Raw genomic sequence first — 26,424 nt, forward strand, 5'->3', positions numbered from 1 at the left:
ACTCAACTCAACTCCCAAAAACTTTATTTCGGCAGGTTCTGCCAAAAAAGTACAACAATATAACATTTTTTTTTGTCAAATGTGTATTTTATTTTTAAAAAACAGCGAAATTTGCGACAATCTCGCACAACGTCCCACGCAGGGGGCTAAGCAAATTAGGCGGGAGAACACCAATGGCATGGGCAGAGCAAACAACCGGACCCACCTGGGTACTAGACTAGAAAGTCACTGAAAGTGCAGTTCAAGTCTGGTATGCCACCGGCACGTAGAAGCGTGGGTCCACTGCACCACAAGAAGCATGGAAAACTACATCCGGAGGATCCCCCTGGACGAACAGCAGGGAGTCTCCCGCCGCAGTTGAGTGAAGAATGTCACAAGAAGTTAAAACAAGGACCCCCCCGTCCCCCCCCCCCCGTCCCACTCCCCCCTCCCGGTGGTGGTAGTATCCCACATTCATACTTGAGCCATGCGTACAGCACTCAAACCTGAAAGAGATGTAGGCTCCGCAGCGTAGGTGGGTGTATACTGCGGATGGCAATCCCCTGGAGAGGAAGCGGACCAGAGGCCCCCAACGAAAGGTGACGTTTTTGAAATAGCCCAGAAAGACCTCTGCCATACGTTCCATGCTCAACAATCTCCACAGTCTAGCATGCCACAAAGAAATCGTCTGTGCCTCCCTCTTCTTACAAGCCGCCGCCAGGGTGACCTTGGCTGCCCCAATACACAACCAGAGGATTTTCTTGTCGGCCCGGGTCTGGTGTTCCAGCAGTGGATCTCGGAGGCCTAACAGCACATGCGCCATTGAGTCCGCTACGGGGTATCCCAAGATATCCTTAATGTGGGAGAGGATCTCCTTCCAGTAGGGGCGGATAGTGGGGCAGTCCCACCAGATGTGGCGGAAGTCACCCAGTAGGCCACAGCCGCGCCAACACCTGTCGGAGGTGCCAGGGTATATGCGATGTAGCTTAGCGGGAGAGAGATACCAGTCCCATCATTGTTTTGAGGTGGGCCTCCCGTAGTTCAATTGAATGATTGTGTTTCGCCAAGTCGCTCCACAGATGCGTCCATTCCACCTCCGAGATATCGCGGTCTAACCATTCTTCCCAGAGGCCCATGTACCGCGGTCTGGGGGAAAGAGCCGTAGACAAGAGGTGACGGTAAAGGAAGGAGATGATGCCCCGAATGGCAGTTGTCCGGGAAACGAAGGCCTCAAAGGGAGTAAGAGCTCGAGTGGCCGCGTCTTGGACAGCAGGGGAAAGTGCCCAATGAAGCAGCTGGACATGATGGTACTGCTCAGTTTGGAGGACCTCATAGTCCCGTCTGCAGTTGTGAGCGGGGCATCCCCATGGAACAGGTGGTTAAGGGCAAAGCAGCCCCCCCCTCCTGCAGGCATCAAAGGGCCCCTCTCATAAGGCTGGTGGGAAGGCAGGGTTGAAATGGATGGGCGTAAAGGGGGAGGGAAATGTTGTCCACCTCTCAACACTAGAGACCGAATCCCATACCTTCAGAGTGGTGCCGGTGGGAGTGCTAATATACGCATTCCTGGGCCTATCTCTCTTGGGCTTCCATACCAGATCCCAAATCGATCTCCCTGCCACTCTCCTATCCATATGTAGCCAATGTTTTTCTGACATAGGCTGAGACCACTCCACCAATACCCGGAGCTGCACCGCTTTGTAATAGAGAAGCATGTCAGGGAGTCCTACCCCTCCCCCCCCGCCCCCCTCCCACTCCCCACACAGGCGCCTGAAAGAGGTGAAGGAAAAGCGAGCCCGCCCTCCCTGCCAAACAAAGCGAAGCATAAGAGTTTTAACACGCCAAAAAAAGTCAGTATCCAATACAATGGGGAGCGCCCGGAACAAGTACAGAACCTTGGGGAGGAGTGTCATTTTTATCGTATGTATCCTCCCTAGCCACAAGATATACTATGGCAGCCAGCGCCGCAGATCTGTTTGGATACGCGACAGTAGAGGGGGAAAGTTGGCGGCGTACAATTTCCTCACTGTAGGGGTATGGTGGATCCCCAGGTACAGTAGAGTAGAAAGGGCCCATGGCAAGGGTGACAGTGGGCGAAGGCGGTCCACCTCCGCTAGGGGGAGCGTGAGGTTAAGAATAAAGGACTTACCATAGTTGACTTTAAAGCCAGCCACTGCCTCGAAACGCACCAGTTCCGTCTGAACGTGGGGGAGGTAGTGCGAGGGGTCGGAGAGGGAGAGCAGGACGTCATCTGCGAACAGGGAAATTTTATGTTGCTCGTTAGTGAAAGGCAGTCCCCGAAAGTCTGGGTGTTCCCGCACCGCCAGCTGCTTGATGCTCAGGGCAAAGAGCAAGGAAGAGAGTGGGCACCCCTGCCTTGTGCCACGTGAGTGTAGAAAAAAGGTCGACAGGTGGCCGTTGACCGAGACTCTGGAACGGGGACAGCTGTAATTCGCCCCCACCATGGACAGGAATTTGGGTGAAAAGCCAAAAGCCGTCAGGATCTGGAACAGAAATCCCCAATCCACCCAGTCGAAGGCCTTCTCTGCATCAAGACCCACCAGGACAGCAGGGATGCGGAAGCGATTAGCCTTCTCAATAAGGTGGACTACCCGTCTGGTGTTATTGTGGGTCTGGTGCCTCTTAATGAAACCCGATTGATCGGGGTGGATGAGAGCAGGCATGAGGTCCTGTAGCCTGGACGCTAATATGGACGAATATAACTTAGCGTCAACGTTCAGCAGGGCTATAGGCCTATATGAGGAACACTGGGCGGGATCTTTCCCCGGCTTGGGGATGACCGATATAACGGCCTCCGCCATGGAACCCGAGGTCGTACCCGTCTCAGCCATGGCGTTAAAAAGGAGAACCAGGAAGTCACTCACTTCCGTTGCAAAGGTCCGATAAAAGAGAGCTGTGTAGCCGTCCGCTCCGGCTGCCTTATTGAGTTTCAGAGCCTTGATAGCAGTCAAAGCCTCCTCCCTAGTGAAGGGGGCGGCGAGCTACTCGTTCCACTCGGTAGAGACGCGAGGGAGTGGAAGTGCACTCAAATAGTCACGTTGAGCCACGGGGTCCAGGGCTTCCCCTGAGTACAACGTAGCGTAGAATGCCCCAAAGAGTTCTGTCTTGGCCTCGTCACGGTACATCAGTTCACCCCCGGTCTTGAATGCCGCCGATATATTCCTTGTCCCTCTTGTCTCTCAGCTGGCGCGTAAGGTGCTTCCCTATCTTATTTCCCTGCGAGTAAGAGAGACGGCGCAATTTCAGGAGAGTGAACTCCGCCCGATTACTATAATGGGCCCTGAGTTTACCCCGAACCGCTGTCAACGAGCGGAGCGTCTGCCTGGTGGGGTTCTGTTTGTGGGTCTGCTCCAACCTGGCCAGCTCTTCCTCCAACCCCTCCCCCCCGCCGCAGTTTGAGAGCCGCGTTGAGAGCCAGGCAGCTACCCCTGAGCAACACCTTAAAGGCATCCCAGGTGACAAAAACCGAAGTGTCCTGGACAGGGTTGAGGTCAAAAAAGTCGCGGATCGCAGTCCGCAATGCCTTACAGGAGGTATCATCTCTGACCAGTGAGGCTGGAAAATACCACTTGCGGGGTCCAGCACTGTCTGAGGGCCAGTGAAAACAGAGGGCCAATAGGCTATGATCAGAGACGTAAAGCGGGAAGATCGTGGCATCCCTTAGGGATCCCCGGGGGGGGATTGGCTTAGAATCCCTTAGTCCAGACGGGAATAAGAATGGTGAACATGGGAGAAGTAAGTGTAATTTCGCGCAAGGGGATGAAGGGAGCGCTACCCGTCGATCAACCCCAGGTCTTCGAGGCGTCGACGCGTCTCCGCTGAAAAGACCCCAGCATCGATCCTCTGAGGACGGGAGCAGTCCAATTCTCGGTTCCATATCAGATTAAAGTCGCCCATCACAAAGAGGGCCCCCTCAGCAAAGTCCTCGACAACGGTCAGTAGGTCCTGGAGGAACCTATTCTGTCCCGCATTGGGGGCATACAGTACTAGAAAGGTGCATAATTTGCAGCGGAGTGTACCCTTGACCGTTATCCATCTACCCTCTTTATCGCTCCGAACCCCCAGCGGTTGAAAGCGCAACGCTGAATGATACATAAGAGCCACCCCCCTGTGCTTAGTAAGGGCAGAGGACCTATAAATAAGTGGGTATTGTCGGTGCTTAAGGCGGGTTTCGTCTTTCCGAGCTAGGTGCGTCTCCTGGAGACCCACCACATCAAGGCTATGGTCTAGAATGTATTTCCAGATCTTCTGGCGTTTTTGAGGAGAGTTCAGCCCCTTCACGTTCCATGTGCCCACAGTGACCGGCATCACAGACATATTCTCCCACTCAGCTCAGCATCCCACCTCCACACGCCGGACGCACACCCCTCCAGCCAGCGTCCCTTGCTCCAACATACACCCACCCCTCCCGCCACCTTCTGCACCAGCCCCCCCACTCCTCGGGATCTCCGCCACTCTGCCACAGGTCGCCACTCCCCAACCGCCATCACAGCTCCCACACTCCCGTAAGGCCCCGGAGTAGCAAGCCTTCCCCTCCGGAGGTCAGTCAACTCTCTCAGCACAGGTTGCAAGGCCGGTATCACGCATCCACTCACACATTTGCTACCACCACCACCCCCCCCCCCCCCCTTCTCCCCTCCCAACTCCCCATCCCATCCCATCCCTCCCTCCTCCCCATCCCACCCCTCCCCCTCCCCAGGACTAGATAACCTCAACAGGAGTGCCTCCCCCGCCCGAAACCGAAAAGGCCCCAAGTGGGCAAAGAGAAGGAAAAAATATAGAGGACAGTGAACCACCATGAGGGCTGTCGTTGATTCCCTCAGAGAACAGTGGTTGAGGTACCAGTCAGTGTCCACTCGCTCCTCGGACCGGGGCGTCTTCCCCAAAAGTACATAGTTACCCACGGTACCGGAGCGGGGGGTGGGGTGTCCCTCCGACGCCTGCCAGCCTTCTCTCCGCGGTCATGCAGCCCCCGAGCTGTCCTGCGACTGCGCCTCCGTCACACTCACCACGGAGGCCACTGCACCATCTCTTTCTTGCTGGCTGGCCGTAGGATCCGGCCTATTCTGTGCCACAGGGCGCCCCACTCTCTGCCAGGAGGAAGAGCGCCATTGTCGCCTCGCCGGCGATTGACCATACCTCGGGGAGGGAGAAGCGTCGTCCAGGACTAGGAGATCTTTGGCCGCCTGCAGGGATCGAATCTGGACCAGCCTGTTCTGCCACCGGAAGATGGGGCGAAAGGGATGGCCCCAGGAATACGCCACATTATGTTCCCTCAGGAAAGATGTCACCGGCTTGAAGTCACGCCTCTTTTGAAGCGTGGACGCCGCCAGGTCCTGGAAGAGCTGGGGGGATGCTCTCTAAACTGCAAGTCAGTGATTCCCCTCGCCTTCCGAAGGATACGCTCCTTAAGTAGAAAATTATGTACGCAGGCCAGGATGTCGGGAGGCGGAGCCCCCGTGCCTCTCGGTAGCCCAACTCTATGTACCCTGTCCATTCTGACCTCGTGAAGGTCGTCTTCACCCAGGATCTGCAGAAAGAGAGCCTCCACATAGTTACGCAGATCTCCCGCCTCTCCGTCCCAGGGCACAGCTCGGATGCGGATGTTATTCCGGCGGGAACGGTTCTCCAGGTCCTCCGCATGGGCCTGGAGATCCAGGTGTTGCTCCGTCAGCCTAAGCACATCCTGTTGGAGCTGGTGCACGTCGCTCGCCAACCCTAGGTCGTGCTCTTCCAGCGTCTCCACCCGCTTGCCGATGCCATCCACGTCCCTTCTCACCTCTCTGAGATCGGAAGCGAGTTGGGAGCGGAGCTATGAAATATCCTCCTTGACGGCTGAGAAGAGCTCCAGCATAATCGTCTACTTCGCCCCAAGCGCGGTTGGGAGTCCAGAGTCCGGGTCCAGCGACCTCAGTCCGCTCCGCGTTGTCGCTCTTCCTCCCACCGAGACCCTGGGCGGGGGCCCCCGATCAGCGTCGTCCGCACCGAGGGTCCGCGAGATGCCGCAGGTGGGTCCTACTCCTGTGCTATGCCCCCAGACTATAGGGTAGTGCCTACAAGCGGTCCACACCCCGGGTGCCATCAGCAATGGGTACTCTTCGCGCGCTTCCAAGCGGTCCGATGAAGCAGGAGGGGGGGGGGGGGCACAGTCCTCACAGAATGGGCATCTCCTGTACACGTTGTGCCCCACCGTCCCTACCCCACCAATACCTGTCTGGTGATTTAGGGGGGCCCCCGGCCCGGCCGACAGTGTAGATGGGGCGAGTCACCAGGGGGGTCGTGCACTGTGGTCCGGTCGCTCCCCCCTTCAGGCCCGGCGTTCCCTCTGTCCTCGTCGAAGCTCACCTTCGTGCTCAGGCGTCCGCGGCCGGGTCCAATTACCCCTCCGTCCGGACCAGACACCAGACCACAGCAGGCCGCAGCAGGCCGTCGCTGTCGTTGATAACTCCTCAGCAGGCCCTTGGACGCGGGACTCACGGTCAAACCCATCAGTCTCTGCAGTGGCCTGAGGTAGCTTTAGGCTCCCCACTGCGAGCCCCGCTCCGGCACCAGCGCCCCGCTCCTCCGGTCCGTCAGGGGTCTCAGCTGTATTGCGGGGAGGCCTTGATAACACTGCGCCGTAGGCCCGAGATCCCCGGGCTCAATTTTCGCTCTGCCGGCGTCTGCGCCACCGCCCCGGCTCTCCCGCCGCAGAGCACCTGTGGGGCCCCAGGGGTTGCTGTCCCACTGCTGCTGGATAGGTCGCTGCTCCGGTGTCGTCCGGGGTCCGTCTCGGACCCGACCAAGGGCAAGGGCAAGGAAGTGAGGCGGCGGCTCCGATGACCCCAGGAAGGGGAAGCCCAAATGCTCACTCACCGGTGAGGCCCGCGCCGGCACCCGGGTCTCGGGCCGGCCCCCGGGTCTCGTCACTCCACCGATGATAGAGCCGCCGCAGAAACTCCAGGCTTCCCCAGGCTCGGCACCGGGGCCCAGGGGGACAAGCGGCAGTGGACCACGGGTGTTTGGTAGCCCCAGAGGCAGCAAAACAAAGCTTATAGTTGGCTTGGCGCCGTGGGACTCGAGAGCACGTCCTACTCCGCCGCCATCTTGGCCACGCCCCCAATATAACATTTTTATACTCATTTTCATAAAATCACAGAATAAAAACTGGAAGAAAAAAAAGATAAAAAGGAACAGCACTAGCAGTTTACATATATTAGCATAATAACCCCAAAAATAAAGCGTTGGCAAAGAGGAAAGGGTCGCGCCCCCACGGGGGAGTGACCCATAAAGTGCATCGAGCATATATAAATATCACAATTGAGGGTAACATTAGTGGCGTATTACGTAACATCAGTTTATGGCACATACTAGTTAAAAATATAAATAATCAAATGTGAAAGTTAAAAGGAAATAGGCTTCAATTAATACCGTTTAAAATCAGGGAAATGGAACTTTTGGTAGAACGACGACAACTAAAGTCGCTACTCTAACTACTGACAAGGCATCTTCGTTTGGACCACATTGCGAATAAAAATTTAGCAATTGCCACAACAAAAACTGGATGAGTATCATGTTTGAATATCCTATACACCTCTCTCTAGTTTCTTATACTCAGATTCCTACAGAGTTGAAGGACCCATTTAGATCGCACAGCGCTATATAAAGGGCAAGAAAATATCACATGGATCTCTGTTTCTTCCTTAATCTTGCACCCGGGACATAGCAGCTGTTTTGCACCCGCCCAGTTCTTGGTAAATACATAGAGGTGGAGCGTCCCGTGCCTGGATTGGAAAAAACAATTTCTTAGCTAGAAGGGGTTGACTTTATTACTGTTTTGGTACCGTACAGATACTTTACACAGTGCGCTATGTTAAGCCTGTCTACTTTGTGCTACAGCTACCAGCATACTAATCTAAGGTTATTTTAAACTTTGAGGGTTAACCCTGACAAGGGTTTTGATTATTTCTTGAGGTGGGAAACCACTCACATACAGTATATCCATTTTCTTACATTGTTGTTTTTGTTTCATTTCTGTTTCATATCCACTGTTGATCACTGCAGGTCCGCGTATTACCGCTTCACTTAAGGCGCCTTCTGAAGCTCGTATAGGTTACGTCATGTAGTACCAAATGCTGCAGTAAATCTTTTTAAATATGCCATTAGTAAAAGTAGTTGGCATAAAAGCAATTCGCAGATTTGCCGTGGAATGTCAGAAGCACGGTATTAGTCGGCTATTTTTGATCTAGACGCGCCCGATAGAGAGGCAGGAGCTGAGGTGACTCGAAAGCGGCGTCCGAAAAAACTTTGGAAATCACGCGCTGGAAATAAGGAAAATGCAGATAGTTCTGTCAGTGATTCCAGACCACGTTTTGGCGATAGCGGCGAAGTGCAGGAGAAGGCTTCACGGGCGAAGGCTGTGGCGGCAGCGGTGGTGGTGCACGGCGAGCGTTGGAGGCGGACGCACAACCACACAGAGGAGCCTGTGCCTGTTTAGGAACCTTTGTGCCGAAGCCGTAGCTGCTGCAGCTGCGGAGGGTGGATGCCGTGCGGAGCAGAGAGGAGCAGCACAACATCCGGAAGCTGGGTGAGTCCGAGCGGGGGACAGGAGCTGCAATTCCCCCGAGCCGCCCAAGACTAAGCCTGGCAGAGGTTATCGCTCTACTGACCCTGAAGGCGTGCGGCCCCGCAGGAGCGTGGCTCCTCTTCTTCCAGCCTTTTCGCTGCCCCAGCGGTCACGGCACCGCGGCCCCCACAGAGGGGGCGCTCCTTTTTCCTCTGAGGGGTGGTTGGCGCAACAGCATCAAGAGGGAGTTTAAGACGGGACTGTTACGGCCAGGAGGCCACGGTGTCCAGTATCGTGAGTCACTTTCCAGTTCCACGTTTTGTGGTCAGCCTAGCCGTTTGAGGGCGGAGAGCAGAGAGCGGAGACCAGAGGAGACAGGCTGCGTGCGGGCATGAGCGCTGAGCCTAGCGCTGGGAAAACAACGCCTCCGCAAACCGCATCCCGGGGGTTCTACCGGGGGATCCTACTGCCAGGAGAGCCAGGTCCTCGGAAGCTTGTTTCCGGTCCAGGGAAGACATGGCTTGGCAGTTCGGGCTTGACTGTTCCCATTAGGCACAGGGTCAGACTGATTTGCATATGACCATGTCTGAACTGGGTTGGTGGAGTGGGCTAAAGAACGGTGATGGATTAAACCCAGATCTTTTGACTGGGTGTGAGTGTTTGATTCATTCAGATGCTCCGTCCATCACCACCCCCTTTTGTACCGCTTTTGGCTGCCATAAGTGTGGCAGGGTATGCTCAGACGTGAGCCCCTTGCGCACTTTGCCACTGGATTCAAGCAAGCCGGGCTGAAGACGGCTGGAATGCCAGAAACCGGTCCTCGGAAGCTTGTTTCCGGTCCAGGGAAGACATGGCTTGGCAGTTCGGGCTGGACTGTTCCCATGAGGCACAGGGTCAGACTGATTTGCATATAGCCATGTCTGAACTGAGGTGGCACAGTAGGCTAAAGAACGGTGATGGATTAAACCCAGATCTTTTGACTGGGTGTGAGTGTTTGATTGATTCAGATGCTCCGTCCATCACCACCCCCTTTTGTACCACAATTTCACGAGCTGGCGGCTTGGAGACTGGAAAACTGATCTCTTCCACCACAGCAGAAAGTAGCTGAGAGCCAGCGGTTGGCAGCGGTCAACGGCCTGGAGTTTGGAAACTGACCCGGACCCGGGCACAACCAGGCAGAAAGCAGTAGAGTCGTCACATCAGCCCTGCCAGGATGACAAAACGCCAGGAAGAACAGCAGTAGCTGCAGCCTCGCCGGGCACCCCGAACCCCTGGGGCCCCACTGTCAGGCTCGCCCAGCCCAGCCCCACCCTACCACGAAAGCCAGCAGGAGCGCAGGAGCATTTGCAAGAGCCAAGCAGCACCGCAGTGCAAGTAGCGGACAAGAGTGGTAAGAGGGTAAGAGGGTCAGCATGAGCGGAGGTGGGGGAGGATCTGTGGATCTGGAGGTCTTGGAGACGGAAACCCCTTGACAGCAGGACACAGATCAAACCTGACATCAATCACTCTGTCCCGATTAAACCGGCCGGTTAGCCCTTATACCTATATACAGTCTGCAATCTATCCGTCCAGACAAAGACCATCATCATTATAATTTTATTTAACACGACTAGATCCCCGAAGAAGGTAAAAAAAAGGTAAAAGAACAGTGAGGTCCCGCTTGGGGAAATGAGATCAGGGAAAGTGCGCCAACCAGTGGAAAGCAAGAAACCCCCCCCCAAAAAACGAGGAAAACAACTGCGGAATTGACAACGCCATTGGAAAAAGGGTCCGATGCAACCTCAAGGGAGAGGTTGGTATCAGCACCAACTCCTGAGTTAAACTCAGACACCAGACAGAAATCAGGGCTTCTAAAGTTCTTTTATCTCAAGGACCCAATGGCAGCAATTTATGCTCCAACCGCTGAAGCTAGCAAACTACCAAGCCCCATCGCGCCACTGAACGCCTCCCCCCTCCCCCCATCGGCAAACAATCTGCAGAATAAGGTAAGCGAGGACTCCGGGCGTCAATCACCCAAATCGACGCGGGTCCTCCTCTTCAAGGCAATCAAACATTAGTGACCGCCCAGGTGCACTGCCCCAACACTCCCTTAGCTCCAAACGAAATAAGGGAAAGTAGAGTCGTAAAGAGTAACTTAGACAACAGACCAGTAAGGGACATCAGGCCGAACAAACAAAAAAGTGCGATACCTGCGGAGCCAACTGAAGCTAGTCACCAAACAATGGAAATTATGGGCGTACAGGAATGAACCATTGGGCCCAAAAACTTTACCAACTCATCTGGGCAAGAAGGGGACTCGTGGATAAAGTCCCTCTTTTTACCTAATGATTCTCAACTTGCGGAACTCACAGAAGAATCACAAAGTACATCGACTCGCAAGGGAGAGTATCACGACCAGAACATGGTTTTGACGATAGTCATCTGAGTCCAGGTATGCTGGTCTCAACCCCCCGGGATTGTAAGACACAAAGAAGCCAACAAAGTGCTTGCGCAAATGACAAATAAATTACAGCGCATTTATGCTGCGCCAATTGCAATTTCCTCAGGGAACACGTCGGAACTGCAACCCAAAGACTCCATCCATACTGCGCCAATCACAATTTCATCAGGAAACACGTCAGACTTAGAACACAAACATTTAAGTAAAATTCAAAAAGATGAGCCCTCCACTCCATGGACTCAATCTCTACTAAGCACTTTGGAACAAACTATAAAGGTGCTGAATTATCAATCCAATAAAATGGAAGTCCAGATTGACCATATCACATTAGTGGCCGGACACATCTCGGGCATAAACGCTAAACTGGACTCTCTATCATCACTCGTAACAATATACGGAAAATCAGAGTATAACACAAACCGGAGTAATCAACAAGGAATTTGTAGATGTGGAAGTATAATTGAAAAACTAGAAAGCCTCCCGGACATTTTGAAGGACATTCTAGGGGAGGTTAAACAAGCGAGCTGCCACAGCCAGATTAAGGAAATCAAGCCTATCATGGAGAAAGTCCAACCACCCAAGAAAGGGCTTGAAGATCTTATAAGAACTAAACATGTAACGGATCGAGAACAAGCACTAAAGGAGGGCGATCTAGGCAAAAGAGCCTTAGATATGGATGATATACAACCTACCCAAAATTCCATAACTAAGGATAAACCAACAAAGCGGCAAAGAAAACAAAAACAAGAAAGGCTAGCCTCAAGTACAAGAAACAACCAAACGTAGCTTCGGGCAAAATCTTCCCTATATTTCAATCGAAAATCAACCATGAAATAAAATCCAAATTTTCGAACGGGTCACCAACAGGAGAGGAAATATTTGCAGACCGATTCGACATATCAAATATATCAAACTCACTAAGGGGCGAGGGCCCCAGGACTGGAGCCAATTTAACGTCATCCTATCCTTAGGCGCCATCAGCCAAATGGAAATTAGACTGCCCCAGCAATCATTAGCAAAAAGCTGGAAAGAGAAAAAAGTAAACCCATACAAACGGACATTCCAGGAGGGAGGGAGCAAACCGAGTCGCTGTCAGCCCCGGAGAAAAAAAACCTTGAACATAAAACGTTCTGACAAAGAGGACTCCAACTCTGATATAAAACACATAATTGAACAATAAATATCTACAACAGTTGGAGGAAAACTATATGAGGCAATTGGATCAGCAGCAGCACGAGAAACTAAAATCGTGTCAACCCCAATGCGAATCACTGTCTTGGAAAAGGAACGTAAATGTTCGCTAATTCGGAAGGAGCAAAGTATGGCCCCAACGAAGCTAACCAATGCAGTAATAACCCAGAAAAACGTAAATAGATCTGAGTCAGTACAGAATGAGCAAGAACATAAAAAGAATCAATTTGCGTGCGAAAGTATCCAACCTCACAACCTGCCATTGTGCAATGCTGTCCCAATCCAAAAGGAGCCAAGGAACGTTCAAGAACTATTTGACTTAAAACGTACCTTTATCCCAGAATATCCTACAAGGGGGCCCCAAGATATCTTGAATCGAGGGAACTTATTAAAATTATTCAAGGAAACAACGGGCCTAAAAGAAATTACTTCCCGGGACCGGTACTCTGTTGAATTCAGGCAAAATGTAAACAATGTGGCAATTGAAGAAACTGTCACAACTTGGACCTCAAGGGACCTGGTAGAAAGGATTTACCCCGCAAGACAACAATTCGAATTATGGGGTATATCTATAATACGACATAAATGCCCGAAGTACCCCTACCCTTTACAAATTAACACTCATGAGCAAAATAAGGGGGAGGAGAGAACAAGTCAACAAGCCTCCTGTCTACGCGGTGCCCGAGCATCCATGCCAGAGCCACTAAGAACAAGTCACCCTCAACAAACAATTTGTCATCGCCATGCACACAGAACGGACTGGTCTTGGGTACCCAATGTCCTGAGTAATAAAGCTACCTAACCCAGCCCCAAATCCCTTAGTAACCTTACGGAATGAGATGCCCCCTCAAAATCTAACGAAGAAATCAAGTTTCAATCTGTTCGTGGAACGTGCACGGATTTCGAGAAATGGCCCATGATCACGAAGCCCTAGCATTCTTCCTACGACAAGACATAATCATGACCCAGGAGACATGGATATTACAACCCTCACCAATTCCAGGTTTTAAGGGACACCATATACATGCGGAAAGCTTCTCCAAGCATGGACACCCCCGGGGCAGATTATCGACATATATAACCCACAAATACAACTGGTGTTCAGAGGAGATAAACGTGGGCCTAAAGTGGGCCCAAGTGATCAGAATCTTCGAAACCCCGATGCAGGGGACAACACCGTGGCAAATATTTTTATTTAACGTCTACATTCACCCAGATAAAAAATCTCAAAAAGAAAAGTATGCGATTCTTGTGTCACTTATTAAGGCCATGCAAAGGACCTAACTACTGAACCCGTTGGTTATCTCAGGAGATTTTAACAACCTGCTCATTGACCACAATAAAGCGAAGGTTAAGAAGCTCACTGTCTGTATTGGAAAAAAGTTAGCCTCCAGTCTAACTGAACATGGATTATCAATCCTGAATGGCAACAACAAGGGGGATAGGCCGGCATCCGTCACATATTTGAGTGACAGAGCGTACTCAATAATTGACTATTCAATAGTAAGTGACGAGTTACTTCCCCGTATTGAATCCTTTTACATAGAACAGCAGGCAGAAAGCGACCATTTTCCACAACTAATAAGGCTGAACATTGTACCAAGTACGGCGCCAACAACGACCTCCCTTCTGCTCCACGCTTCAAATTTCAACTTGAGGAAATTAAAATGGCGCGGTGAAGAACTGGGTAAAATTACTTACCTAGTAAAAACCCATTTGACAAATCTTGGAACTCAAAAGGAAGAGGAACGAGTACCCAACTGGGAGCAAATGATTCAGGTCTTGCAGGATAAATTCCCAGCAAGGCCAGGGACCCGTAGCAAATGTAACATTAAGAAGAAACCATGGTTTGACACGGAGTTAAGAGTTAAAAAAAGAATGGTTGCAAAGGAGGTTCGAACACTAGCAAGCCAAAAAACATCAGGGTCAGTGGTAAATAAATCCAAACTAAGGGGTGCCAGGAGCATCTACAGGAAGGCACTGAGGGCCGCTAAGTACAAATACAAAGAAACCACCTGGAACAACCTGTTAATAGCGGGCAAACACCAAAACAGCCGAGTCTTCTGGAGTATTATAAATGGTTTAAATCAAAGGGTAAAACTCCCAACAAGAAGCCGGGGTCGGAGCTGATACCTGGACTAGACATGTACAATCTTTATACAGCAAAACAGGTCAAGGCCATGTAAACGGTTCATGGGCAGCTAAAGATAATTCGGAAAATTTAAAAAGAGCAAATAGCAAGGAGCACAGGGGTCCTGAACATGAAAGACTAACTGGCAGAAGGAGCCAGACTACCTTACCTCCATAAAGGAATTACGTAAAATAATTTTAAGATTAAAGTCAGAGGGCGCAGCAGGCCCAAATGGCCTACCGAACGCAATCTTTAAACATGATCCAGATCTGTGATCAGAGACCCTAACGCCACTGTTTAATCAAATATACAGACAACCAGAGTTACCAGCATCCTGGAATGGTAGTATTATCCATCCCATTTTTAAGCACGGCGACCACCATAACCCCAAAAACTACAGAATAATATCATTAATAGACAGTGAAGCTAAACTCTATGCCTCCTGCCTTCTACTTCACCTACAAGCGTGGATAACAGAAACAAGGATCATGCCATTATTCCAAACAGGATTCAGGCAAGGAATGGGAACAATAACCAACCTAACTTGTCTGTCTATCCTAAGGGACAGTGCGGTAGCGAAAGGCACTCGTTTGTACGCCTGTTTCATAGACATTAAATCAGCCTTCGACCGGGTGAACAGAGAGCGCTTGTGGAGTAAATTAGAGACCTGGGGATTGCCACACCAACTCTTAACAGCCATCAAAGCCCTTCATTATCACACCTGGGCAAGAGTGAAATTAGGTAATGGAGGCAGTACAACTAGGAGCATTCAAACGCACCAAGGCTTAAAACAGGGCTGCGTACTAGCTCCCACCCTCTTTAATCTTTTTCTCTCTGATCTCTCAAGCGAGATAGTCTCAGTAGATAGTCACCCTCCTTCTCTGGCAAACAAATCAATACACTTTTTACAATATGCAGACGATATAGTTTTGTTGAGCCAAACACCAATTGGCCTACAAAAGGCCATCAACAAACTAACATCGTATCTAGAACGAGAAAGCCTCAAACTAAACAAAGAAAAAACCAAAGTGGTTCGGCTTGTGGATCAGAAAAAACTTAAGTACAAATGGACGGCCCAAGGGGTAATAGTGAAAGAACAATAGTATGACAAGTACTTGGGAATAACACTAACAAAAGGTGAAAGCTCCCGTGTGCAACGCTGTACAAACGTGAAGACTTTTCTAGTTGCCAGAGAATCTTGTGGGGCGGTGACAGAACCCTTATCCTACCGGCTGCCCTCCCTCCCCCCGCCGCCGAGGAACACCAGGTGGCCGCTGTGCGGAGGGAGGTGAACTACACCTACCGGCATCCCCTGCGGGCGCTGACGCCCGAGACGCGCCAGGAGGCTTTTAAAAACAGACGGGAGGTCCGGCAGAGCGGGCTCCCGTGTGCAACGCTGTACAAACGTGAAGACTTTTCTAGCTGCCAGAAAATCTTGTGGGGCGGTGACAGAACCCTTATCCTACCGGCTGCCCTCCCTCCCGCCGTCGCCGAGGAACACCAGGTGGCCGCTGTGCGGAGGGAGGTGAACTACACCTACCGGCATCCCCTGCGGGCGCTGACGCCCGAGACGCGCCAGGAGGCTTTTAAAAACAGACGGGAGGTCCGGCAGAGCGGGCTCCCGTGTGCAACGCTGTACAAACGTGAAGACTTTTCTAGCTGCCAGAAAATCTTGTGGGGCGGTGACAGAACCCTTATCCTACCGGCTGCCCTCCCTCCCGCCGTCGCCGAGGAACACCAGGTGGCCGCTGTGCGGAGGGAGGTGAACTACACCTACCGGCATCCCCTGCGGGCGCTGACGCCCGAGACGCGCCAGGAGGCTTTTAAAAACAGACGGGAGGTCCCGCGACGCGGGACGCGCGCGGGGCACAGCCTGGGGTTAAGCCCGGGACAAGGGCGGGCCCTCTGAGGCCCTCAGAGGCAAGAAGAGGCTAGGCTTGGCCATCTCCATAACTTCTAAAAAGGAGCATCAAGGAACAACACTTACGCTATAGGATAACAGTGTGTGTGAGCTGTCGACCTCTAGCGACCACCTCCTAAGCCTTGGTTTCCAGACGGGGGTCGGTAGGCAGCTTGTTATAACTGCCACCGAATCGCCCAGGAGCCTAGAAAGAGGAGGGGATTTGCTTCGTGAGCTCTGCAACGGCCCTATTACCACCAACAAATAGGAAGAGGAAATCGCTGGAAGACACACCAATTATATCTGGCATTGAAGTAAGATCACAATCTTATTAATTTTATCTCCCATCTATTTGTGGGTACAAGACTAATTCCACCTGTAGCACAAACATGTCTAAAAAAAATATTCCTGTGGCACCTGAAACACCAATTAACACCATGGACAATTATCTTGTGCAGGTGGTTAACAAGATAAATAGTGAACGAAGACAGTCGCTGGGTCTGAGCCAGTCACCTATCTTACCTACTACAAGTCCTCCTCCTAACTCACAAAAAACTGATGCAACACAACAAGGTTCAAGCTGCTCTGGCCCGGAAAATAACTCCCTAGTCAATGTCACTACGGACACAAGTGGACCAAATGCGGCTGACATGGAGATACATACTGATCCGGACACACATATTGACATTATGGTAGAAGAAGTATCGCCTGCAAAACGGGCGACCAGGGCAGTTAGAGCGTGTCGTAAGACGCAATATAAACGTGGGGGGGCTCGGTCAGGGAAGAATAAAGCTACCCCACCACCAAAAACCAAAGGAAATGGGCGGGAGTATGAGGAGGAAAATACTAGGGAATTATTGGGTGAGGTTTTATTGTCCAAAATATCAGACCTGTTAGAACTAAAAATTCAGACATTTATCAAGCCACTTATCAGCAAAATTGACAAACTCTCCGCAGTCATAAAGAAATTGGGTGGTACTCAAGATATATTAGTTGATATGATCGGCACTGCTTCAAATAATGTCACTAAGCAGCATGAATGCCAGAAGATACCTAGTGTGGGTGGGACAGCTTCAGACGCGATTCCATTAGAGGCCACAGCACCTGAGAACCCACAAATTGGCCAAATCATCCATGAATTAGCAAAAGAGGTCCCAATAGACCCACCACTTGTATCAGCACCCTATAGCTTCGAGAAAGACTCGTCACAATTTGTAGTAGAAGCTTCACCGTTGGTATTAGTATTAGCAAATGTACCTACCCTACCACCTGGCCAAACAGAGTTAGCATCATCACTAACAAGCAAGGCATTATACTGGTAGTCAAATAACATGAAGATGGCGCAGTGGGGAGAACAGCAGTTAGCTGATGAAATTAAAATGGCAAGGAGGGTTACATGGATTGGGAACAAGCCTAAAAAATGGAAGGGTGACTGTGTTGTGTTAAATCTCTCAAACCCAGTCACACTTCCGAATATTTTGTCCAATATTCTTCCTCCGCAACGAAGAAGTGGCACCATAATCCCCCTTACATTGGAATTCTTTTATGATGAGTTGAAAAAAGAACCCAAACAAAATGCCTTGAAGTCAGCTTGGATAGCAAGAAATAACAGATGGGGTGGGGGATCCATGGTAACTGATACTAATACTGCCCCAGGTAATAGGGTTGGGGCATGGCCAGGTGACCACCAAAATGTGCCCTCTTATACTACCCCCGGCCCGATTCGGAATCTAGGGAGTAGATGGGGGCCATGTAATTATGCCAACGAGTATGGGGTGACACGCAATGGCAATTACGTTGGAGGATGGTTAGGCGACCAGCAGAATTTGCCATATCCTAACACCCCAGTGCCTAGATGGAATACAGCTATAAATGGATGGGGTTTTGGGGCTCCATCCTGTAATTGGGGAATTAGCACTTCCCATAGGTTTGGGGCTTTGGCTGGTCTTAATGACTGTGATTGACTCAAGTGTGGGGGGGGGGGGGGGGGGGGGGTTCGAATGATGTAAGTGATATTACCCCTAGGGATAACTCCGAAGCGGAGCTCAATCAAAATGCACTGGACTATAGGCTAGAACTGCCGCACTACCCTTCCATTAGACAAAATACAGTGATTCAAACATTAAATGCAGATGTTTCTGAGACTGTTAGACAACCCCAGGCACAGGAAAACCAAGAAATGCTAAAAATAGATAAAATATTTTGTTGGAATATTGCAGGGTTGAGAAAAAAATTATCTGACCCAGCTTGGCAACAATATCTTGCCAGTGGGGACCTTATCTTGTTCCAGGAAACTTGGGGGCTGGAGAATTACTTTAAGGTCGATTACAGATCATTTTTTATTCCCGCAATTAACACAAATGGGGGTAGACCTTCTGGTGGTTTAACAGTATGGGTCAAAATTACAGGGGGGGTAAGCCTAAAGCAAATAGATACAAACAATCCTGATATTCTGATGATTGAACTAAAAAAAACCAAGGGACAGACCGTTTATGTGATCAATGTTTATAACAGACCACATCAAGCATGCAAGGAGTCGCCAGTCATAACCCATCTAGGTAATATTATGGCAGGGTTAGATCAGAATGCATCGGTAATTATAGGTGGCGACTTTAACAGAAGTTTTGAGCCTATATTAGGTCTTGAAGACCTCTATAAAGACGAGGATAGCGTCAACAATATACCTCTGGTTGACACGACTTACAAAGTAGCCTGTACCGTGAGTGCCTTACAATTATTGAGATTAACGTTTGAGCATGGGTTACGTGCATGTAATGGGTGTTTGCCTTCAGATTGCCCCAGTAAGCCAACATTCACTAGAGGTGGCTGCTCTAGCCATCTAGATTATTTCATAGTTTCCTCACATTTATGGCCTATGGTAGCGGATTTAAAAGTGGATGATCGTATTGAGAGCGATCATTACCCCCTGATCTTACCCATCCAATATTTGATCTCTAATCCTACCACTAAGAGTGCCAGACAAAATAGTTACCAACCACAAGACCCATTAGAAACAAATAATCGTAGATCCCTAAAGTGGCCAGCAGTATTAGGAAATACAAACACTATTAGACAGATCTACCATATCTTCGTTAGACATATGTCCCCCTTGGTTGAGAACAGAACCGCTAACCATAGCTCTTGTCTGATAGAATCACATGACCATCTAATTGGCCAGCTCAGTGAGATCTTGACTAGAGTGGTTAAAGGACCCAATGCCGCTCATAAGTGTAAAAAAATGGGTAACTCTTGGTACAACCAGGAATGCCGGAGAGCTAAATCGGACTTAATCATTGCAGTCCGGGAAAATTCATCAGACAATGTAAAAATTAAAAGAGCTCAGTATAAAAGAAGCTTACTCTCGGCCAAAAAAGAATGGGACGAGAGGGTATGGTCTGACCTGCTAGATGCTTGTAGGCGCAAAGATCAGACCTCCTTTTGGAGCCTTATTGCCAGAGGCACCAAAGGGCTCACTGAAACTAAGGATAGATTTCTTGAAGAAAGGACTTGGGTTACGCACTTCTCTTCATTATATGCTTGTGCTGATTCAGACGATAATGAAGTTCAGGCTAATATGTATCGTGACTTGGCATTGCATGGAACCCCTCTTGTATTCACCTTGAACGAAACTATTTTAGCAATTAAGGCTGTTAAACCGGGAAAAGCCCCTGGCCCGGATAAAATACCTGGGGACCTTTGGAAACATGCAAATTATATTTGGGCCGCCTACATTAATTTATTATGTAATGAAATTGCTAGTGGAGCCTCTGTTCCCGAAACTTGGAAGGGGGCGGAGATTGTAACACTATTCAAAAAAGGTGATAGGTCGAATCCCTCACACTATCGTCCTATCAGTTTGATTGACGTGCTGCAAAAAAATTTTGCCCGCCAACTTCTTAGTCGCCTTGCCTTATGGATCGAAGATCATTCTATTTTTACGAAGTAACAGGCTGGTTTTAGATCTAAAATAAGCACAGTGGACCAGGTTTTTAGATTTTTATGTTTAGTCTGGAAATACACTATCATAAGGAGCTCCCATATATATGTGGCTTTCGTTGACCTGAAAGCAGCCTTCGATATGGTTCCAAGGGCAGATCTATGGAAGACACTAAACAATATGGGCGTGCCTGGTAACATTCTACAGTTGCTAATTAGACTGCATGAGAACAATTATGCACGAGTCAGATGGGGACCAAACGGGGAGCTAAGTGAGAAAATAAAAATATCTAAAGGGGTTAGGCAAGGGTGTGTAATGGCACCTACCCTATTCTCCCTTTATGTTAACGATATTCCTGACACCCTTTTGGGCTGCGAGCATGACTCTCCCAAATTATGTGGTGAAGCCGTTCCGGCATTATTATTTGCAGACGACACCATTTTAATTTCTCAGACGCCTAGAGGACTCCAGAACCTTTTAAATAAATTTAGTTTGTATTGTCTTGACTGGAAATTGGAAATTAACTCTTCAAAAACAAAGGTCATGACAATCAACCCTCATAAAGGTTTTAATAAAGTTTTTAAAATAAATGATGAAATTATTGAAGAAGTCCCAAATTTTAAATACCTTGGTATTATTTTAGATAGCAAAATATCATGGAAAACTCAATTAGAAAATGCAAAATTGAGGTTGACTCAAAACCAGTTCCCGATTTAAAAAAAGCATAAGAACAGTCATTTTAAATCAGTTTCACCGGCCATTGAATTATTTAAATGTAAAGCACAATCATCCTCCCTCTATGGAGCAGATCTCTGGGGTTACGCATTGAAGGACACCTTTCTAGTACGAGAGAACTCCTTCATTAGACAGCTCCTAGGTGTACCTAGTTCCACACCATTGACCCCTGTATTGTGGGACCTTAATTTTCGACGCACAGATGACTACGCTTCTCTCCGCCCATTGCTTTACTGGGTTCGTCTGTGGTCTACAGAGGAGCTGGTAGACTACAGAGAAGCACTGAAAGAGATAATGGCTATAAAAAACAGCACCCATTTGCCATGGTTAGTGTACGTCGAAAAATGGTTTGGAAAACTGGGCCCGAGTAATTTTTGGTCAGACCCAGATTCACTCACTAATAGCTCAAAAAAGCTTCTGAAACAAAGGTACTGGGAGTTTATTAGCGATTCAGTGTTAGTCAACCCCAACATAGGGTCTCTGACTTCAACATTTTTCTCAGTAAAAATGAATATGCAATTAGAGCCCCTTATGGATGCAATCTACCCCCCGTTGGCTAAAAGTCTTTATCTAAAATTCCGGTATAGTATTTTGCAAACGAGGGACAGGACAAGTAAATGGCACTGTAATAAGGGTGCAAATAGGAACACTGATCCAGCTTTATGTGAGCTTTGTGAAATGGGGCTGAAAGAGGATGAGTCTCATGTTTTATTTATATGTCCTGCATACCTTAACGCAAGGAAAAAATGGTTAAAGCCCATATGCATAATGTTAGGCTTTCGCCATATTGGGGTTGGGCTTAGAATTTTTAAGGGAGACACATCTCAACCGATAGTATTCAGCCTGAGCCGTTTCCTCTTATGTGTAGCTTTGACTAGAAAGAGGAAAGGTCTTAAAATTTAACTTTACTTAACCTTGTTTTGCATATTGCTGGCTAGAATTGAATGTACAAGTTAGGTGCAGAAGTATAATGAACTGGTTAGTTTAACATGGTATTATTTGCCAAATGATAAAGTGCTGTTGTTTTTAGTGACCCTGGTGCTTGTTTTATTTAGAAGACATTTTATTGTTTTATTCTGTATATTTATTAAGTGATCTCGTTATATGAGGCAAGTTGACTATGATGAATGGTCTTCCAACCAAAAATTCCCCAGGGAAATGCAATTACATACTCTGTATTATTTACTATAGGAAAAAACGTGCTGCTAATTGTACCCCAATTTTACTGTGACTTTGTATCTGTTTGTATTTTATTAATTATATGCATTGTATCTTACAGAGTTTTTTTAACCGAATAAAGAGATTGAATTGAATTGAATTGTAAGCCAAAAGGATCACAGAACCGCATTAAAAGCAAAAGCAGAATCCTTCATCTTCGCGCACCGCTCTTTAAAAAACAAAATGGATTGTCCAAATTATAACCACTTATTAAAAGTAATGGCAGCAAACATTATGTCCACCCTAACTTACGGCCTAGTTACGTGGTGTGGCAAGGAGGTTGATCTTTTAAACGCTCTACAGATAAAAATCTATAAAGCCGTTTTCAATCTGACCAAATTCGCCTCAGCCTCCCAAGTTAGGCTAGCATTCGGCCAGCTAAACCAGAAGTTCCGGAGCATGAGCGGCTTCGTGAAACTCTGTTGCAAACTTCGAGCAGCGGACTCTGATTCACTTGACTGGCTGAGTTGGGAGGAAATAAAAAAACAGGGGGAAACCAATACACCGAACACTTGGGGAAAGTACCTGAAAATCTGTGTTGAAAGGTTGGAGCTGGAACCAGTCTGGAAAACAGGGACAGACAAAGTTAGCCTAAGCAAACAAGCTAATGCGGCAGCAAAAAGGAAATCCTTTTTGGAGGATAAAGATCTATTGGCAAAACGTTGGCACAGCTGGACCATTATGAACTCTTTTAAAACCGTAAAACCACTTGCATATTTAGTAACACACTTCAGTGGCCACCTAAAAAAAGAATTTCTAGCCTATCGGATGGGGATGCACGTGGCAAAGGACCTGCTACCGTCCTGGAAACAGTCTGACCAGACGTAAAAATGCCGCCTCTGTGGGTTTAAAACGGAATCACTTGTACACCTTTTTTGCACATGTCCGGCCCTGATAAGTCAGAGACGACTTTTATTGAAACCTATCTTCAACGAGCTAAAAATTTGTTCCTACAGACATGCAGTTACAGGCTGGATTGGAGGATCCTCTATAATCCTGGCTTGCCGGGGGCGGGGGGGGGTCACATTTTTGACTATAGCAAAAAAAGCGTTCGAATCAATTGAACAGGAGGATGAACCAACTGGCGGGCCCTCAGGGACCCTTTTTATCCAAAGACCTAATATGCATGGGCCTTAACAAAACAGAGACAGCGAGACACAATTGCAGTTTTTTTTAAACTTTGTATTGTAATTTTTATCATGTAAATTTTGTAATAATTGTAATTAATTATGCAAATAAAACTTCTGATTCTGATCTAGACGTTTTCTGCGCCTTTCAGAATTGCAGATGTGGTTCTCTTTGATTGAGCGTGGCAGCGGAGGTTTACAGGCCACAGATAGTGAGGTGTTTTCTAAATCCTCATGTGTTCTTGTTTTTGTGCAATCTCCGCTATTAACCATCAGTTGCAAGGTCTCTGGAAGCATCAGTTATAAAGTTCATTTCCCACACACTATTTTCTGTTCCATAGATACTGCTGTATACCTTTTCTGAATCTCCACGTGTTTTTGCCTACCTGTAACTATTTACTGTTACTTCGAATGTCTCAAACATTTAGAAATGCCATTTCCTAGGAGAGTGTTTCCTGCTTCACAGATGCTTTTGCATATATGGACAGCATTGAATGAATGTCTCATTTAGAGTTTGGAGTCCTGCTCGATGTATGTTTTCCCTTTTAGGCTCGCTTTGATTTGAAAAGAAAACTTGAGATTTTAAATACATTTTTTTCGCTGGGAACTGACTCATTGACATGTATAACTGAGTTTTAAGTGCTGTGTCCCTAAGAGTGGGCATTGAAATGCACCCCGCATCAAACCTCCCTGGAGCACCCCGAGAAGGCCAGAAGTGCTTAACCCCAGCCGCCCCCCAACCCCGTAGATGTGCACAATTTCATATTGCTTGTTTGATTTTTTACAGTCTGGCTGGCTTAGCATAAGGTATTTTGGCAATCCTCCCCGCCACGAGAACCCCCCCCCCCCCCCCTCCCTCCCCCCATTACCGCCACAACAATTCACGAGTGCCTTATTGTGAGGCCTCATTTCAGAGATTATGTTGCGCTTTTGTGTCTGCGGGTGCCTGTGTGTTTCGTTGACCCCAGCAGCTACTGAGTGGGAGGGCTGAATGCTGTTATGACTCGTACTAGGAAGTGGCTGAAGGTTAAATAGCCCCATTATTTCCCAGCTAGGACTCTTTGGCGAATTGGCGTTTGATGGAAATTGGCTCGAATGCAGATTTCTCAATGAAGTAGGAGTTAAAACTGCGAGCCTTTGGCGACGGGATTGGGGGGGAGGGGGTGTAATCTCCAGCGGGGACTGGGTCTTCGTCTGTCACTCAGCACCCGTCAGCATAAATCATGTGTACGGTCTGGCGGGGGTATGGGCACGATGGGATAAATGTGGTGACCAAGCGCGCGAGGCCGTGGGATTCTGCACTGCAGGGGCTGCGATATTGGTACCCAATTCTTCATCTCCCATCATCCTCTCTTCTCACGGAGATCCATACTGGATCCATGGCAACCGTTTTAGCACAGGGCATTTCCATCGGGTTAATATGGGGCTGCCACATACCGGAGCCGGCTTCCTCGCAGGCGCCACGGGCCGGCATAAGGAGGCAGCCTCCGTCCGTGGCACGGCACTCTCCATCTCACATATATTAAAAGCTGTGGACCTCAGTCGGTTTTAATTTGTCACGCAATGTTATGTCCCTTCATTGTGGAATATTGCCTAAGTGTTGTGTAATTTCAGATAAGGAACAGGTGTGTTAGTTGTGAGATGTAATAGCCAAAAAATCGGACTGCATCAATTTTAGCAGCCGTGCCCAAGCCTTGCTGCATTGCTACACCCCCCACAATGTATCATCCTCCTGTGCCCAAGCGAGGGGATTCCCTCCCACTTGCTATCCACAGAAACACTGTCACACACACTCCCACTTTATGACACGCACTCCCCCTGCGCCCCTACTCTGGTAGACAGCTCACTCTTACATACGCACACGCACACACAGCCTGGCACTCAGACACGCACCGCACGCACGTGTACGGCAAGGTACCTGCGGCTCGCCTGACTGCCCCGTGAAAAGCGTCCTGTGGCTGGGTGCTTGCCGCGTGCCTGGCTGCTCCGTGTTGGCGCCAGCACCGGCCTGGGGCTCGGGTGCTAGCCCTGCACTCTGCTCTGCCAGCCAACACCGTGCTCACCCTGAGGTGAGCTGCCGTGGCCGGCACTAGGGTGCTCGCCCCCCTGCCCTCTGTGGTGGTCAGCGCCGGGCTCGCGCTGAGGTGAGCTGCCTCTGAGGGGCTCGCGCTGAGGTGAGCCGGGGTGCTGCTGTCCCCGGGCTCGCGCGCTCCTCCCCTGGCGGCACCGGGCGCTCTGAGCACCCTGCCTGCCTGGCCGCTGCTGCGGCGAGCGCGCCAAGGGGTTAAACTCTTGTTGCTGTGAGAGGGCTCCGTGGCGGTGAGTCAGTCCGCCCGCTGGAGGGATAGCAAGCAGGGGCTGCAGTGGCATCGCGAGCGCGCGTCGAGCCGCACTTCTCCGCTGAATTACACCACCGTTTCTCTTCTCTCCCTCTCTCTCTCCTCCAGCTCCTCCCCCCTTCGTGCCGACCCTCAAGTCCGAAGATGACACCTCCAATTTCGATGAGCCGGAGAAGAGCGTGCGGGTGCTATCCGCTCCGTGCCAGCTGAGCCCGGCAGGCTTCTCGGGCAGAGATCTGCCGTTCGTGGGCTTCTCGTTCAGCAAGGCGCTGGGCGTCCTCGGCAGATCCGAGTGAGTACCCGCTGGTGGGCAACTTTTACTGCGGGGAGGGCTTTTTGGGGAGCTGTGTGGGTTCTCATTTTAGGGATGCTTTTGGGGTGACATGTATAATGCAAACACAATTGATGACATTGTTGGTCCAGAAGGCTGTGGTAGTCCATTTGTGATTTGGCGTGTGGTATCAGATCGGGTGTGTTGGGGATAGCGCATCGAGGGGGCGGAATGCGGGGGAGGCGGTGAAAGAGCGCGCAGTGGTTTGCCCCTCGGGGCAGGTGCGTGTGAACTGGGGGGATGAGGGGGTTGGGGGGTCGTGCACACTTAGGATAGAGCTAATCGTATTGAAAAAATGTGCCCTTGCCTATGCCCTGAAGGAAAAAAGGAATGGAAGGAATAAATGAAAACCCCATCAGAAGATAGCAACAATATTTGTTGGCGAGCTGTTAATTGTTTGGGGTCTGCTGGGAGACATACAATTGCTACCCCACATTGTCATGCTATGTTAGCCAGGTTGAATGCAAGGACCGACCCCAATTTTACGCTCTGCCATTTCCTTTTGGCATATTTGGGTACACATGTTTGTGCAC

The 26,424-nt window shown here is 49.4% G+C and overlaps 1 protein-coding gene and 1 pseudogene across 1 annotated transcript in view; both read left to right on the forward strand.

Annotated features, from left to right (window-relative positions):
• CIT (citron rho-interacting serine/threonine kinase) overlaps positions 1 to 26,424 on the forward strand; it is a 1,473,679-nt gene that overhangs the window by 253,087 nt on the left and 1,194,168 nt on the right. The window contains exon 10 of the mRNA XM_086942878.1: positions 25,669 to 25,852. Within this exon, the coding sequence (XP_086799004.1) occupies positions 25,669 to 25,852 (184 nt within the window). The remainder of the gene's footprint in view (positions 1 to 25,668; positions 25,853 to 26,424) is intronic.
• Positions 13,013 to 14,560, forward strand: LOC147679364 (uncharacterized; annotated as a pseudogene).

Source organism: Lissotriton vulgaris, chromosome 11 (genome assembly GCF_964263255.1).
Source record: "Lissotriton vulgaris chromosome 11, aLisVul1.2, whole genome shotgun sequence".
Taxonomy (NCBI): domain Eukaryota; kingdom Metazoa; phylum Chordata; class Amphibia; order Caudata; family Salamandridae; genus Lissotriton; species Lissotriton vulgaris.